General features: G+C 36.2%; 1 protein-coding gene across 7 annotated transcripts in view; it reads left to right on the top strand.

The window, feature by feature from the left end:
- The first annotated feature begins 4,968 nt into the window (after window positions 1-4,968).
- Window positions 4,969-15,764, top strand: part of LOC124154758 (Golgi reassembly-stacking protein 1-like) — a 112,140-nt gene continuing 101,344 nt past the window's right edge. For 4 of the 7 annotated variants that reach the window (XR_006864011.1, XR_006864010.1, XR_006864009.1 and 1 more), the window contains exons 1-2: window positions 4,976-5,012; window positions 12,111-12,201. Coding sequence is in view for 1 of the 7 variants with exons in the window: in XM_046528659.1 (XP_046384615.1) it covers window positions 4,998-5,012; window positions 12,111-12,201 (106 nt within the window). In the remaining 6 variants the exon portion in view is untranslated. Of the gene's footprint in view, window positions 5,013-5,192; window positions 5,287-12,110; window positions 12,202-15,764 lie in introns of all 7 variants that reach the window. The other 3 variants (XR_006864013.1, XR_006864014.1, XR_006864012.1) reach the window with 1 other exon arrangement.

Here is a 15,764-nt window from a genome sequence, read left to right as displayed (position 1 = left end):
CGATACTGTAATCGCAGTTTTTCTAACAATTGTAAGCTCATCTATATCTACTGCTAGAATTATAGATACGGCAGTTTGTAGTTAGCAATATGAAATTAGAGAAGGTATTATCCCTTTTTCAGAAAATCACCTTCAAAGATGTAACTAAGCTAATTATTCCATCTAATCCATTGAATTCACATTGGCTTCTCCTAGTAGTTAGGCTTAATGAAAAAGAAATTGATTTTTATGACCCTTCCAGTGATAGCATTAAGCCTATGTATAAATACGGTATTGCTCAGTGGGTTATATTCCTTGGTCATAAATGTAGTGGTGAGATTGCAGACTGGAAGACATTTCACCCAAAGCATCTGTTGCAAATTGATGGCCTTAACTGTGGGGTTTACATATCAAGGTTTGCTGAGCAAGATCTGAAAGGACAACCAGTCGATCCAGTTGCCTACAGGAAGTTAATGTTCAACACAATCACTGGGAGAAGCCACTGAAAACCATGCTTGCAGGCTACCCAATTGCCAGAGGTTAAAGCAATGTTTGTGTCTTCAATAGCTGCACCTTTTCATTCTTCTTTCCTATTTCATTTTCCTGTGTGCCTTAAATATTTTGCATGACATTTTTTCAGATCTTGAGATGACTTGCATCACATGCATCTTCTACTTACTTCTTCCTACTATCTTTTCAAATTTGATAGAGCATACTTCCTAGTTCAGAATTATAGCATTTGTATCATTTTATGTGCTAGTCATATTTTATTTTTTGTATTGGAAGGTATGCCAAGATAGCATATTTTTATTTGATTATTCTAGTCATTGCCATACATAACACCTTGAGTCTTCCACAAGGTCATGACTTTTATTTAGCTTTATCTATAAGGAAGTGCTAAGGTGCTTTCTATAAAACTGTGCAATATTTTTTGTCCTGAAATTTGATGTCATGTACATTACAGCTTGCTTAGAGAGCAAATTTTTGTCCAGTCGTTTTGTAAACAGCAAGCTAAGAAATGAATACATCAAGCTGAGTTGCATAGCCATTTCTAATCATATGCAGCATGTCTATAATCATTCAATAACAACTGGCTCTTAATATCCTTGATAAATAACATATGTACATATCTTTCTATTTTCCTAAGTCTTGAAGGCTCAGCATGTTAAGAGAATGTGCAAGGAATTTATTTATCTTCAGTTACATTATTTTTTACGTGATAGTAACACCTATATTGTAAATATGTAGATAAGCAGTTTGCATGTCCCTTTCCAAGGACTACTACCTTGTCGCGGTGGAAGGGCTTGTGTGTTCCGTGAAATCTGCACAATATTGGCAAATGATACATTTTTCTCACTGTCATGTAAATTCACACCAATAATTTACAAGGGTAGGAACCAGACTAAAGGTAGTAAAATCCAGATAAATCGGCAAAGGTGATATCAACAGGATATATAAAGGTGATATCGTTCTATAACATTCACATCAAAGCTATTGAGAGTGTGCAACGCAGATTCATTAGATTAGTATCCTACAGATTTAACATCCTCCCTATTATTTATGACTTAACACTATCCCTTCTTAATCTGTTACCTTTGGCAACCCGTCGATTACACCTGGACATAACATTCCTTCACCGTCTACTGCATGGAGACATTGACTCTGTTCATCTGGTAGAAATGATCCCTTTCCATGTCCCCATTTTAAACACTAGGCAAACATTCATGTTTTCACTCCCTCACTCTAATAGAAATTACGCCTTCCACTCACCCTTAACCAGAACTATGCGGAGCATTAACTACAAATGTAGTAACATTGACCTTTTTAATTTAAATCCAAAGAATTTAAGGAGGAAGCTGCCTTTGTTTGTGCAATGACTTGGATGATTTGTTCTTGTGTATGGTGATAGTGTCTGTTTCCACTGTTTGAGAGATGTGTGACGGTTCAATCTGTTATTCTTGACTGCTGTGTTTGTTTTTTCTATTGTTGGTTTTTGCAGCAAGTTTATGCGATTGTTCCTGTATTTTTGGGAGCATTGGAAATGTTTCAATCTTGTGTTAATTTGTGCATTTTTGTAATTGGGTGGTTTTCCCGTCAGTAAATAAACTATTATTAAACTATTATTAAACAGCAGTCTTATCAACAATACCAAAATGGATAGCTGTTGAGTGTTACTTTCATGTACATATTTAAGGTACATACAGATTTTTTTCTGAAAATAGTCTATGTATTTTTGGAAAGTGTCTCTGAAAATAATTTTTTGAAATGAAAATTATTCTGTGAAAGTATTCTTGCCTCAATTCAATGCCAAAAGAAAAACAGCTATTTTTCTTTTTAACTAAAAATTTCTTTGTCAGCAAAAACATAAGTCCATCACCTGGCTCGAATGATTGATGGCAGTCCCCTTAAGTTAATATAACAAAAAAATTTTGCCTATTTATTATTCACTATTGAATTTTTACCCCACAATGATGAAAATAGAGATAAATGCCTCGTAAGCAAAATGTTCATCAGAAATGTTACCCCAAGTTCTCATCAAATATTTACACTGATATATTCCTCAATCATGTTTACACATCGTTAGATGACATCAAAACTAAGCCACTTTATCATTACGAGACACATTCTAGCCATTTAATGATGTAAAATGCCAATAAATACCGACATGAGGATGTACACCAAAAATGTTAACCCAAACTTTATGAAACCAAAATAACTGCCATTGCTTTAATTTACATCAAATTAGCGTTCTAGTTGAAATGTAACAAGAAATGTTTACATATTTATTATTCACTATTGAATTTTTACCCCACAATGATGAAAATAGAGATAAATGCCTCGTAAGCAAAATGTTCATCAGAAATGTTACCCCAAGTTCTCATCAAATATTTACACTGATATATTCCTCAATCATGTTTACACATCGTTAGATGACATCAAAACTAAGCCACTTTATCATTACGAGACACATTCTAGCCATTTAATGATGTAAAATGCCAATAAGTACCGACATGAGGATGTACACCAAAAATGTTAACCCAAACTTTCTGAAACCAAAATAACTGCCATTGCTTTAATTTACATCAAATCAGCGTTCTAGTTGAAATGTAACAAGAAATGTTTACGTATTTATTATTCACTATTGAATTTTTACCCCACAATGATGAAAATAGAGATAAATGCCTCGTAAGCAAAATGTTCATCAGAAATGTTACCCCAAGTTCTCATCAAATATTTACGCTGATATATTCCTCAATCATGTTTACACATCGTTAGATGACATCAAAACTAAGCCACTTTATCATTACGAGACACATTCTAGCCATTTAATGATGTAAAATGCCAATAAATACCGACATGAGGATGTACACCAAAAATGTTAACCCAAACTTTATGAAACCAAAATAACTGCCATTGCTTTAATTTACATCAAATTAGCGTTCTAGTTGAAATGTAACAATAAATGTTTACATATTTATTATTCACTATTGAATTTTTACCCCACAATGATGAAAATAGAGATAAATGCCTCGTAAGCAAAATGTTCATCAGAAATGTTACCCCAAGTTCTCATCAAATATTTACACTGATATATTCCTCAATCATGTTTACACATCGTTAGATGACATCAAAACTAAGCCACTTTATCATTACGAGACACATTCTAGCCATTTAATGATGTAAAATGCCAATAAATACCGACATGAGGATGTACACCAAAAATGTTAACCCAAACTTTCTGAAACCAAAATAACTGCCATTGCTTTAATTTACATCAAATCAGCGTTCTAGTTGAAATGTAACAAGAAATGTTTACGTATTTATTATTCACTATTGAATTTTTACCCCACAATGATGAAAATAGAGATAAATGCCTCGTAAGCAAAATGTTCATCAGAAATGTTACCCCAAGTTCTCATCAAATATTTACGCTGATATATTCCTCAATCATGTTTACACATCGTTAGATGACATCAAAACTAAGCCACTTTATCATTACGAGACACATTCTAGCCATTTAATGATGTAAAATGCCAATAAATACCGACATGAGGATGTACACCAAAAATGTTAACCCAAACTTTATGAAACCAAAATAACTCCCATTGCTTTAATTTACATCAAATCAGCGTTCTAGTTGAAATGTAACAAGAAATGTTTACGTATTTATTATTCACTATTGAATTTTTACCTCACAATGATGAAAATAGTGATAAATCAAAGCCTCGTAAGCAAAATGTTCATCAGAAATGTTACCCCAAGTTCTCATAAAATATTTACACTGATATATTCCTCAATCATGTTTACACATAGTTAGATGACATAAAATACAAACCACTTTATCATTTTGGTACATATTCTCGTCATTAAATGATGTAAAAGGCCAATTAATATCGACATGAAGATGTTCACCAAAAATGTTAACCCAAACTCTCTGAAACCAAAATAACTCCCATTGATTTAATTTGCGTCAAATAAGCGTTCTAGTTGTTTAATAACAAGAAATGTTTACCTATTTATTATTCACTATTAAATGTTTACTACGCAATGATGAAAATAGAGATAAATGCCTCGTAAGCAATATGTTCATCAGAAATGTTACCCCAAGTTCACATCGAATATTTACACTGATACAATCGTCCAACATGATTGCCCATACCTAGATGACTTCAAAACCAAACCACATTATAATTTTGAGACATATTCTAGTCACGAAATAATGTAAAAGGCCAATAACCCAATAAATACCGACGTGAAGATGTTCACCAAAAATGTTAACCCAAACGATCTGAAACCAAAATCACTCCCGGGGCCTAATTGTACATCAAATATTAATATAATAACGGTTTCCAGTTGATTTGTACTTTTCTCTGCCCCTCGAGCCTTAAAATTCGCATTTGTTTACATTTTTCAATAATATTTCGCTTTCGGCCATCTTGAATTTAGATGTACGTCCACATGTATACCAAGCCTCCGTTCGGAACGATTCGTGAAAGCATTTGTTGTCAACGAGAGGAATGCTGAATATTCACGTAAGGTTTATTTTCACTATGCCAGTTTATTTTTCGCAATGGTTTAAATCTTATAACTGTTAAATGAGTTCTAAATTGCAGTGGGTATATTCGAATGATTCAAATATGGTGTTGAAATAATGTGATATAGTAGTGTCTGTTTAATTTTGATGGTAAACATTTCATTTTTCTGTCATACAGCCGTGGTGTCGATTCAATTTTTAAATCAGTGGTTTTCCAAGAAAAATATTGCTGAAATTGCAGCTATCCTCTGAATTCCCTTATTAGGCACATGGTAAGTACGTACTTAAATCGAAAGACATCTTTTCATCTCTGGTGGTAACTTTTTTAATCTCTAGTTAAACTTGGCAGTATTTAATCATCTATCCGATTGTTATACTAAAAAAATACTCTAATGATATGACTACGACGGCATTATGGTTCCTTACACCACTTGGAGTCACCATATACACTTAATGTTTATGTGGCTCCGTAGCTGAGTAGGATTACTTCACGCAAATTTGATGCACTGAAGTTATGGGGGGGATTCGAACCTGAGCCAATTGTATTTTTTTTATTTTGTGAAAGGTCAATTGATAACATCAACACAATAGTTTACTCAATAAAAAAATTACCACCAAATTTTTTAAGCGACTAATTTTTTTTAAAATAATGACTCAATCTGCCTTAATACATTTATTTCTAAACAAACTTATTCAAAGAGTGGAAATAAGCAGGGGAAGTGGCAGAGGTTGTAATTTGTCCTTGCTACTGTCGAATTTCCATTGATAAAAATCTGTACTCATATTGTGGACAATACTCAATAAATAGCCAGATACACTCGTGTGAAATCAGAATGATAGCCGTAGATCATGATGTTTGAAACTCTATCGATAACACTGATCAACCAAAAAATAATTTTTCCTATTCTAGCCATATGTTTTGCTAATCCTCTGGTATTTTTCGGGCTGATTCCGAAACTGGGCCCAGATGTTTTCTATCGCATTGAGTTTTTTTAGGGCAATCGGATTCAAAGGAGTTTAAGTAAATAAATAAAATAATGTGAAAAATGGGTACTCACTCGTAATTTTCTCGCATATTTAGCTTCTGACGAATCCCTTTTCAGTGTCCACCGCTAATCTGATAATATGTTTCTGAACTTTTCATGGTGCTGTTCGTGCATCAGTGAAATATTCTGGTGGAAACACATATCGTGTTGAGCACTAACGGCGCCAAGGTATGTAGGATGTTTAGCCATTGTGGTGATATTTAGCCATTCTCTTTCCTAGAAAACCTTCAAATGCATTTTTGAATGACTTCCACGAATTTTTTTTGTTGAACTCTTTTTGTCAAAATTCCGAATTCTTCAGCACTTATTCAAAAAAAAAATCTGTGGCCCAATAAAAAATCCTTCTATTATCTGTTTTTCACTGATTTTTTGGACATTTGTTTCAAATATGTAAAACCTGCACCATTTTTACACATATCTTTTACTAAATTTTTAAAAATCCCTAATTTAATACTTAGAGGTAGCAAAATAATGTTTTTAGGATCGTAAAAAGATGAAAAGGACATTTTTGAATCCAGTGACGAGTGCTTAAGTTATAGCCAATCTTTTTTCAAGCAATGATTTTTTCTGTCTCTGCTATCCCAATCGTGGAAGAAGCAATAATATTTTGGTGCAGTGAAACTGTATGCCTAGTAAAATGCAGCTACTTCTAATTTTCCACAAATTTTGGGTACTGAAAAATTTACTGCCTATTCTAGTAAGATTCTTTTATGTCGGTTCCATGAGCTAATGCTTTGGAGGGAAGTTCAATTCCATTATGTTAAAAAACAGCCTTTAAATGACGTTAAAGGAATCAATGAACTGAATGATCATCTGTGTTACATTCAAAACTAAGAGTACCCATAACAGAGAGAACATCATTGCAAAACTTAACTTTTGTTATCATGAGAAAAAATTATTTGAATTCGTCATTGAGAGGTGGATGCATAGAAAGTTTTGTATTTGGATCCAGCAAATTCCAACCCATCAATTGTGATCTTAAGATTTCTCTCTGCTTTTTAGACAAATTTAAGTTGCGCAATAGATCACTTAAATACTCTTTTGTCATAAAATGAGGTGTATCAGAAATGTTTGGTCCAAAAATTGGGTCTTTCGAGTTTTCGAATCCATAATTCTCAGATACTTTCTGAATATTCGCTAAGATCAACATTTTGTGTGGTTCCACCACTGGTAAATTTTTCAAGTGTGGGGTTGATTCTAGGTTGTTTGGATCTTTTACAGTGCGTTTTGACTGCGGTGTTATTCCTTTAATTTCTGTTTCACAAAAATAGATTTCAGAAATATGATCCTTAGCTTCCCGTCGAATCATGAGGACGGAAAAATTCATATGACATTTTCCATCAGTCCAACCAGTGAGAAGCCTTTCACACCTGCTACATATCGCAGAAGACTCCGATCCTGTATCCAGGTCACCCAACGGACAGTCATAATAAAGTCTAAAACACTGTCTCAAAAAGGTAATATTCCTCCTTTTAGCCTTCAAAGTAATTTCACCGCACACGTAGTAAAAGTAATCGTGGTAGTTCACGCACTGTTTAGGCCCATTCCCCCTTTTAAAAATGTCTGCCAAAAAAGTATGGCTTGTAAATTTTTTCAAATGGTGTTTTGTGATTGTCTACTTGTAGGGAACCAATGAAAAAAATTCAGGATAATTAAAAATGCTGAACAACATGGCCTCGGTGATTTGAAACGGACTGACCCCATGATGAAAGCTAAGACATTTCATAACGATTACAATGTAATAAGCTGACATTTCCTGCGAGCAACAAATTTCTAAAACCGTCTGCAGATGAAAAACACACGTCTTTACGCGCCGACAGTCACATACTTATTTGGAGTGGAAGCTGATTATGCATTGCATCAAAAAAAATGATAGGTTACTGCAAGTTTAATTATATATTTTGTTGGGACAGGAAGGCATGCTCTCGTAGGACAACATGTTATGACAGGAAATTATTATTTTTACCTGTTCATGCTATTATGATATATATATGAAATAAATTACTACTTTTGTAAAAGAAAAAACATACATTCAGCTGTCCCAATGAAACTAGACGTGATGGAAATAATCCCTGCCCAGATTCCAAATCAGCCAAAAAATACGTCTGAGACCATCCAACGACGCGTCCTGGAGACGTCGCGACGTCTCCAGGACAAAATCTTTGTTCACCAGTGTGGGAAGTTATGTAATTAAAAGCAACAATGCTTTTCTTCCAATAGGAGTGCGAAATACAAATATATCCAAGGATTAAGTTGAAGTAAATTGATACATGAAATCTTTCACCCTTAAAAAAGGACGAAAGGGTAATTGTGTGACCTCGGCTAGGGCCCATGATAGGGGGTCCTCCACCGGAAGATTTTGGGAAATCGCACGCCTACAAATGGATTTTGACGCTATTCTGGCTCTTAAAATTTAGATTCAAGTTAATAAAAAGTATCAATTTTGTAAATAAAAATACTAAGAAAAATGAAAATTACATAGCTTAAAAATTTAGATAGGTGTGATGGTTCTATTATCTATTTAGAATATTTGTACCTAAAAACCGCACTGAAATATAAAAATCCTCCAGAATAACTTTCGAATAACCCTTTCAAAAAGCATAAGGTTCTCTTTTATCTTCTAAAACCTTTATTTCATTATTTATTTTACAAACTTTGCATGCCGATTAAGCTGTAAATAAAGCTGTAGATAAAAATAATCTAAGCTTAGAATTTTATAATTGTTAAAAATAATTTGATATTAATCGACCTTTCACAAAATAAAAAAATCATTTGGTTCGGATTCGAATACCTCCCGATAACTTCAGTGTATCATATGCGCGTGAAGTAATCCTACTCAGCTACGGAATCACATAAACATTCCGTGTTCACGGTGAGTCCATATATGAATCTGAAGAGAGGAAATCCTCGCCACGGAGCTCGCAAGAAAACACTTCGAAGGCCCAACATGAGCGTGGACGTGAGTTTCCTCAGCGAATTCTATCCGCTAGGGCATTTCAGCCTGTAGTTTGACTCCTTTCTCGCTAGCCCGGTCGCCCCCACGTCAGTCCTCGTTGGCTATTGCTGGCGTACCGGTGAGAGATGCAGGCTAACTTATGTGCCAACCTTCTAAGTTTTTATCGACCCTACCACATAAGTTAAGTGGGACTCGTGGGTGTCTACATACTTTTGAAAACGATAGTACATTTTCTGGCAGCTTTCCCAGTCGTTTTTCGCCCTTTCTCGGAGCACACCCTACACCTCTTTCGAGCCTTCTTTTGTCCTGATGGTGCGGGAATTTTTTCAGTGAAATGCTTTTCAGATATTCTAGTTATCTCGGCTCTGGCGTTTTCAAGGGGCGATTCGTCTTCCAATGTAACTAACTCCGAACAAATTTTTTGCGTAAAATAGGTGACTGCAACGGATGTTTGGCTTAACTGATTGTGGCATTTGTCACTGCCATAACTATTAGGTGGAATACCAGCTTACGCCACCACTTCACTGATCGATGATCCAGGGCACCGTAACTCATTAGTTGATCAATTAGATCTACACCAAATTTTTTCTTGTTATAGTGTATTACTATCGCAGATTTAGTTTTCTCCCTTCCTCTGCGATCTTTGAAAGTGATCATGTCACTTGTATGTCGAGTGGAGAGCAGAAACACATCACGTTTGTCTTTCCAACGCTGGACTAATATATTTTCATGTCGCGCGAAAACATGCTATCCATGTGATAGGCGAGCATTTTTTATTGCCAATGGAATCCCCGCCCTATTTTTCATGATAGTACCTACTAATCCCGTTTGAAGGCTTTCCAATTCACGGGCCAGGGCTTGTGTAAAATCGGTCTGTATATAATGTGTGACCCTTTTTAGCAAGCGTAGCCAAAAGTCTCTTGACTATAGCCAATCCAGAGTTTTCCTGGCCATGAAACACATCCACATTCCAAACAAAACCACTGCTTGCTTCTGGGAGCATGTAGAGTTTTATGCCATATTTGCTTGGCTTCTGAGGCATGTACACTTTGTAGCAAAACCTACCACGAAAGGGACAAATTCCCTCATCTACAGTTATATCCTCCGCAGGTTGGTAGGATTTTTGAAATTTATTTCGAAAATCCTCGAGCAATGGACACACTTTGAATAGGGGGTCGTGACGGTCTACGCGTTTTTCAATGAATAATTGGTTGTCCGCAAGATGGAAATTTCCTAAGATTGCAAGTAATCTATCTCTAGAAAAAACACCAGGACAGAAGCCACACGCCAAGACGGGATCAGTACTCCAATGATCATGGATACGAGGACGTTTGCTAAAGCTCATGTGCATTATAACGGCAAGAAACTTTTTTACGTCACCTTGAGTCACTGTTTTCCAGGATTGCAATCTGCTTTTTGCGGATAGTAAGTTCCCTCTCCTCAGTTTTGCAATTCTTTGCCTTGCATATAAGTTCGTATGTTCTTTGATACAATTTATCAAATCAATGTCGAAAAATGTTCAAAAAATCATCATCTCACTTGAACTATTTAGCCCAGTACATATTTGATTTCACACCATAGTCACCAGTGAAGATTACATACTTCAAAGATGGAAAGATTATCGTTAGAATAGAGGCTCGAAAAGTAGCTAAGTTCCATATCCTAAATAAAAACCTTGGGAACTGCATCAATATCACTCCAAATATCTCCCGGGCCCGCTCCTCTGTTAGTTGACCGTCTTCCTCTAGGTGCACCCCTACGATTTCACATTGTTTTTTGAGCTTCTCCTCGCTTACTTAGCTGTTGCACCATTTCTGGTTCGTTCATACCTTCAGAGTCTAATATTAAATATCATATGAACAATGAAAAACAGTAATCGTACGAATAAATGGTGCGCAAAAGATATATAAAAGAAGTCAAAAAAAGGTCACGCGGGTTGCGTTACTATACGCTAGAAATGGAAATTACCTCTTGAACTATCTTTGCTGGGCATGTAATCATCATCGCAATCTGAGTCATCAAAATCACTTTCACTATCATCGCTGTCGAAACAATTCAACGCATTGGCAATGTCTTCGTCGGCGAGATTTCGCTCCATGATCACTGGCGAAAGAACGCACGAATGACAAACGAGGTAGGGATTTCCAAACCTTCAGACAAATTTTGTCTTGAAGGAGAAAAAATATGATGAAATATATGACTTTGTGGCATTAACTTCACCTATAAGAGCAAATGCATGAATCCGAGTAATACCAGCTGCGTAACTTTGAGGCGGGAGCCGCCACAATGTAAACAAAATGCCCGTCGTAATATTACGCCTCCCGCAAATTCTGCAACACCTCGCGCCGCATAATATTAAGCGGTTAGCACTCAAAGTGTTAAAAGTCTTAGCAGACATAAGTTGTACACCAGTGAGCTTTTATGATCACAATTGCTCAAATTTAGCACTATCTTTGTATTTTCCTTCGATTGTATCTCCTAACGTTAAAAACGATAATGATTATTTTAAGAAAATAAGACTTGGTTTAATTCGTAATCCTGAAGTATGTATGTGATGTATTTAGTGCACGAACGCTTTAATACTCTCTCATGTATTCATGAGATTTGGCTGAGCAGACTTCTTTATGAATTTGCAAGTCTCATTCTCCTGTAAGTAGAATTAATTACCAGTGAATGTTCGTGCTGAAAATACATTATCAGCCTTTAAGAGAGCCATTTATAATTATTTACTGTTGCCATTCCTGAATGAAATATGAAATCTAATTCCTTTATTCAACTTTAAACTAAATTATGGACTCAATTTAAAGTTGAATGATACTTCTTGCTTTTTTATTACTATTTTTTAATATAATGTACTTTAAAGTCTTTAAAAATCTTCGCAAGTCTAAAAGGGTATTAGTCGGTCGATCTTGAATAAAAAGTACCTTTGAGGATAGGTTATTTGTTGGAAAAGGTATTGTCATTTGCACTCGAATGAGATGAAGTCAATCTTGGAGGGTGCCTACTCCAAATTGCAAGACAATGAAAAATACAGTGTTGTTTCTAATTGTTGAGTCTAGATGATACCGTTTGTGTTTCCTTTGACTGCCACCAGGAGGTGAACCCATCGTCGCCAGCCGAGGAGGCCGGACTTCGAGCTTTCGAGGATTACATTATCGGAGCTGACTCGGTTCTTCACAAGAGTGGTAAACATTTTGTGGGGTGATTGGGGGCCCCAGTTGAGATAAAAGTTAATAAAAAGTAGTGATTTCTCAAGAAAAAAATGTTGTGAGAATGCATAGCTTGTAAAATTTTCTAATTTATCCTGGTTCTAGTATCCATTTTTTGAATTTTTTCCTTGAAACTCCACTGAAATATAAAAAGCCTCTAAAATAACCAAGGACATGAGTCGGTTCCTAAATTTTTTTGGTTCTCGGTACTGGTCCGATTCTCTCCCATTGGTTCTCGATACTCGGCTCCAAGGATAAACTATTATTATCTGAATTAATGGCAAATTTTGATGAACAACAACAAGAAGTCAATGACAATAATTTCACTTAAGAATTAAATCAGCAGGAAAGCTCTGTAGAAAAAATCTTAAGATTGTCTCCATAATTTTATTTTCCTAGTAAAAAAAAGTTTAAATAACACGTTGTTAAAGAATGCATGATCGACCAATGTGTCACATTACATCAGGCAGCCACACTTTCTTTCTCCAGGTTTTGACTTTAAAAATTCAACATTTTTACCCTATTTATTCTTTTCTGGTAGAAATATTGCGTGCAGTACCAAACAGGCATTCACTGAAAACAGTAGGGGTTGAATGTTGGTGGTGGTTTTCGGGAATTGCTGCGTATGTAACATTTTCACATTCAACGTTTCACTCCTCCTACTGGGAGCGTTATCAAGAGAATGGGAGGGAAGCCGTTGTCGTCCTGAGCTTATAAATGTTTCGTTACCCATTGTTGACCCGATTTTGAATTTTAGGCGATAGCCGTTGGTCATTACAGGCATCCCCCGAGTTACGTTTGTCTTGACGTACGTAAATCCGTACTTATGTAAGTGATAACCGTATTTCAAATGATTACGTTAATTTTCGAATGCGAGCGCGAAGAAATAGATATTCGCTCGTACAACCTATGGTAGAAAAAATATCGATTGGTTATCGAGTTTTTTTACGTGCTAAAAATAACAAAGTGACCCATATTTGTCATTCCTTGAAGGAATTTTCATTAATTTCTGCAGAAAAATCGCTTATAAATCCCAAGTCAGCAATCAACGGGAAAATTTGCAGTTCTAACGATGGATGTGGTTGCGCTCATTCCTGTATGATACAACTTGTTATACAGGATGCTCACCCGAACTCCGACTTTCTACTATTTAAAATTTGTATCCTTAAGTTTGGACATTTCCATCTGTGGCATTAAAAGAAAATGAAGTTCAAGCAGAAATCTTTATTGTGTAAAAGAATTGTTTAGTACCCACGTAACGGCATTGAAATTTTGAGTGGTGGCAATGAACGCCACGAAAAAGTTTAGAAAAAGTTGACACACGATATTAATTGTGTAATTGTTTACATGTTTCTGGCGGAAGATTTTATTAAGCTGCATTTTCTCGTTCTCTCATATTGTGTGCATCTGTAAATGAATATTGCGTCATTGAAAGCTTTTCCCCACTAACTTTGTTGCACTTTAATGGTGGAGTTGGCTGAATAAAAGCTCACTTTTAATTAGCTTCGTGCTTTGGAAATACTCTTCGATGTTTCCAGCGAAGTAAATATTGAAATGATGATATTTTCACGTTATTTTATTGTGATATGAGACAGTGAAAGTATGTTTCCGTGCGTGAAAGATTGAGTGTATGTGTGTGTGAATGTATCTAAGAATATAGTTATTCACTGGTATTTTTTGTGTGTTATTTGCTCGTAATCCTAGACACTCCTACTACGTGTATTTACTGAGGCAGTGAAACCACCAGATTCATCGATCAACGTAATATATAAAAGGCAGAAGATATAATGATTATAGGTAGGTAGACAATGCATTCTTTGGGCCCTTAGATCGCAGTATAACATAATACTACTACTTCCTTGGCACTACAGCCCGGTATGGGCTTTGGCCTCCCTCAAGACGCCTGTCCATTCTCTCCTGTTCTGCACTTTCTCCCACCATCTGACAATCCTCATTGCCTTTATGTCATCTTCCACATCCTGCATCCATCTTTTCCTCGGTCTTCCTCTTTTTCTCTTTCCATCCATATTTCCATGTAGAATCTTCTTAGGCACCCTTTCTTCACTCATTCTTTTTACATGACCTAGCCAAGCTAGCCGTTGGGTCTTCACAAACCTCACTATGTCTTCGCCTCGGATAATATTTTCTATTTCCTTGTTTGTTCTTATCCTCCAAGTTACCCCATCTGTCACGGGACCATATATCTTTCACAAAAGCTTCCGTTCAAATATCCGCAGAGCTTGCTCGTTTCCAGTGGAGATGCTCCACGTTTCTGCTCCATATGTCACGACCGGTCTGATAAGTGTCTTATAGATCTTGAATTTCATCTCCTTAGATAGAAGAGTTGACTTCAGGAGCTTAATATTAGCAAAGTAAGCCCTATTTCTAGCCATTATCCTCTTGTTGATCTCTTCTGTCATTGAGTTCTTACAGTTTAAATTAGTACCAAGGTAGCTGAAATATTTTACATTTTCAAAGTTGTACTGCCCAAATGTAACGTTTTGAGTCCATCTTCTGTCTTCCGTGGTCGACATTCTCATGTATTTGGTTTTTCTCTCATTGATTCTGAGCCCTATATTCTTACTCTTCTGTTCTAAGATTTTGAATATTTCTTATAACATAATGAATCAATTTAAGTATTCAGTTTAGTAATGTAGTGTTGAGATACGTACTTTCCTGAATCCACGCGATTGGTCAACTCTGGGAATAATATTATGCATTTTGATTGGCAATGCTCGAGATGCAACTCTCAGACTATATTAATGTTTATCAATTTTGTATCTAATAACGTAAGAATACGCAGTAGAATTCATGAATATCGCAGTGAATTGAATGAAACTTCACCGAGAATTTACCGCGCATTTCTTCGCTGAGAATTTCACCGTGCCGATCGAAATCTCTGAAGCACTAACTCAAAGGTTCGACTTACGTAAATTTCGACTTACGCAGAGTCTGCCGGAACGCATCTCTTACATAACTCGGGGGATGCCTGTATATTGGGCCAGGAACCCTCTCCATATGCTAATGATGCAGGCCTTTTCGAAACTCTAACCCGCCGAGCCAAAATCGTGTTTGATGCGGAGCATATCAGTGGTGAAATGCTACACCTTATGTGGGCACTGAAAGGTAATGGTTACAGTGTCTCATTCATAAAAAGAGCGATGAAAGAAAGACACCCGCCTCAAGATGACGACCACAAGGGGAAGAATTAACATATGATAAACTTCCATACATCTCCGGGGTCACTGATAGAATCGCTAGGATCCTTCAAAAAGGCTACATGAAGACTCACTTCCGCACGGTGAAGAAAATTCAAAATATCCTACCTTCACCGAAGGATAGCCATCCTCCCCTTCAATCCATGGGAGTGTATGAGGTTCCCTGCTGCTGCGCCAGAAGCTACATGGGACAGAGCCAGCATTCAATCACCCAAAGGCTTAAAGAGCACGAAAGAGCGTTAAAATTACATCAGTGGGACGCATCAGCTGTCGCTGAACATTAGGCCTCCAGCCCTGGGCATAGAATAATGTTTAACGTTA

This window comes from Ischnura elegans, chromosome 2 (genome assembly GCF_921293095.1).
Source record: "Ischnura elegans chromosome 2, ioIscEleg1.1, whole genome shotgun sequence".
Taxonomy (NCBI): Eukaryota; Metazoa; Arthropoda; class Insecta; order Odonata; family Coenagrionidae; genus Ischnura; species Ischnura elegans.
This window is presented reverse-complemented; position numbering and strand designations above follow the sequence as displayed.